The 2,544-nt window shown below is 33.6% G+C and overlaps 1 protein-coding gene across 1 annotated transcript in view; it reads right to left on the reverse strand.

Moving 5' to 3' along the window:
- Positions 1 to 7: 7 nt before the first annotated feature.
- The window catches only part of LOC106873061 (zinc finger protein 239), a 5,204-nt gene continuing 2,667 nt past the window's right edge, over positions 8 to 2,544 (reverse strand). The window contains exon 2 of the mRNA XM_052977629.1: positions 8 to 2,300. Within this exon, the coding sequence (XP_052833589.1) occupies positions 901 to 1,944 (1,044 nt within the window). The 5' untranslated portion in view covers positions 1,945 to 2,300 and the 3' untranslated portion in view covers positions 8 to 900. The remainder of the gene's footprint in view (positions 2,301 to 2,544) is intronic.

Below are 2,544 nucleotides of genomic sequence, written 5' to 3' on the forward strand. Positions count from 1 at the left end.
GCATCCAACCCATACCAGCATGGGAAACAGATGTTGAAGGATGATGTTTTATCCTGCATTCTACAGAGTGTTATGTATTTCAGCATCTGAAGACTCTAGAACTTTTTCCTTGCATACACTTATTCTTTTCTTGCTTTCCAGCACTAGATTTCTTGCACAGGACACTCCTCCCACCAAGTTTGTGATTCCATGTTTCTTTCGTTTTCACATTATTTTGTACTGTTTACTATGCTTTCTTACATTGCAACCTTTTGTTTATATGTTAGCACTTCATAAATTGCAACACAATTCTCCAGAAAATTATAAAGAATAAGTCTGGTGTGGAACACTAAATGACAATTATGCCCCATGCTATTCCTTTGTGGTCCTTTCTGTTTTGTACTGGAGGTCATTGGTTGTGTACATATTCGACAACTTTACTGTATTCCTGTGTATGGAAAAGCCACAACTTATGTTATTGTTAAAATATTTAATGAGTGAAGCATTTAAAAGTTAATAAACAAATATAAAATAAATTAGGGAAGTGATATTCAACAAACAATCATGTTTAGGGTTGCCTGGATGAGGAGTTTCAGTATAGAGGTCCCTACATCATAAGAAATGAAATGGGCATAGACATGGGAGAGCTAGCTGAACAAGAGAAAAAGAAGAAAAAAAAGGAATTTTGGGGAATACATTATTTTCAGTCAATTTCCATTATTTTCAGTCAATTTCCATTACATAAAACACAGGAATATTAAAAGGAAAAAGTAAAATAAAAAAAGTCATACAAACTACTTTTCCTATCACTCCTATATGAATATATTTGTGTTTACTTAAGTGACTACTGCAAGGGAATGAGTTAACTTAGATATCACAATAATGTGACATCTCTCCTATATGAATACATTTGTTCATAATTTAGTGACTAGTGCAAGAGAATGAGTTACCATAGATATCATAGGGATATGGTTTCTCTCCTGTATGAATACATCTGTGCACATTTAAGCCACTAGTTGGGAAGAATGATTTACCACAGGTATCACACTGACATGGTGTCTTGTCAGTATGAATGAATTCGTGTCTAATCAAGACAGTACTGCATGAGAATGATTTACCACAGATATCACAGCGATGTGGCTTGTCTCCTGCATGGATATATTTGCATTTAGTTAAGTGACCACTCTGAGAGAATGATTTACCACAGATATCACAGTGATATGGTTTCTCTCCTGTATGAATACGTATGTGTTTAGTTAGGTGACTACTGTGAGAGAATGATTTACCACAGATATCACAATGATATGGTTTCTCTCCTGTATGAGTACGTTTGTGCACAGTTAAGTTAACACTGTGAGAGAATGATTTACCACATATACCACAATGATATGGCTTCTCCCCTGTATGAAAGCGTTCATGTGAAGTTAAATGACTACTCTGAGAGAATGATTTACCACAGATATCACAATGATGTGGCTTGTCTCCTGTATGAGTACGCTTGTGCACAGTCAAGTGATTACTCTGAGAAAATGACGTACCACAGATATCACAGTGATATGGCTTCTCTCCTGTATGAGTACGTTTGTGTCTAGTTAAATGATTACTGTGAGAGAATGATTTACCACAGATATCACAGTGATATGGTGTCTCCCCAGTATGAATACGTTTGTGTGAAGTTAATTTACAACTTTCAGAAAATGATTTACCACAGATATCACAGTAATATGGCTTTTCCCCTGTATGAGTATATTTGTGTGCAGTTAAGTAACTATTTCGAGAGAATGATTTACCACAGATATTGCAATGATAAGGCTTCTCTCCTGTATGAATACGTTTGTGCATGGTTAGGTTACTTTTTTGAGAGAAGGACTTTTTACAAACATCACAGTCATATGACAACTTTCCTATTTCTTTCACCATGTCTTCCTGGGAAATAAATTGTATAAGTTTATCACGCTTCTCCATTGTTTTTTTCTCTCTCAAATCACAATGTATATATTTTTCTTCCTTTTCTTCTTATATTTTATTCCTTACAAATAATTCTACTGCTGTATTTCTGTCCAGTATTAACTTAGTCTTACAACTTGTTTGAATATTTTATCAAAGTTTAATCAGCACACAAGCTCATATTCTTTTTACTGTGTAGTGTTGTGTAGAAATTTTGCTAATAATCTCAGATCAGAACAAATATTTCATATAAATTTTATCACAGACTTAGAGAAACAGCGTTATACATCTGCTCTGTATAAAATTTTCCTTTAGTTTTTTGAAAGATAAATACTGAGAATGTATCTTCTGTTATGCCAATGTCATCTGATATCCTGAAATAATAAAGAAACATCAGTGTAAGGTATAAAGGCTACTTTAAAAATACAGATTCAACAATGGAAAATTTACATTTCTATAGAGATAAACTATAGAAATAAATATTTACCTGAACAACGGAACTTGTTAATTTATCAACATTTACATCAGAGAATCTTGTGTGAAGCTTCAACATTACGGAGATGTACTTGCATAGCAAGTGACCTGATCTATGCAAGTACATCTCCGTAATATATATAT

The sequence above is a fragment of the Octopus bimaculoides genome, chromosome 28 (genome assembly GCF_001194135.2).
Source record: "Octopus bimaculoides isolate UCB-OBI-ISO-001 chromosome 28, ASM119413v2, whole genome shotgun sequence".
Classification (NCBI taxonomy): Eukaryota; Metazoa; Mollusca; class Cephalopoda; order Octopoda; family Octopodidae; genus Octopus; species Octopus bimaculoides.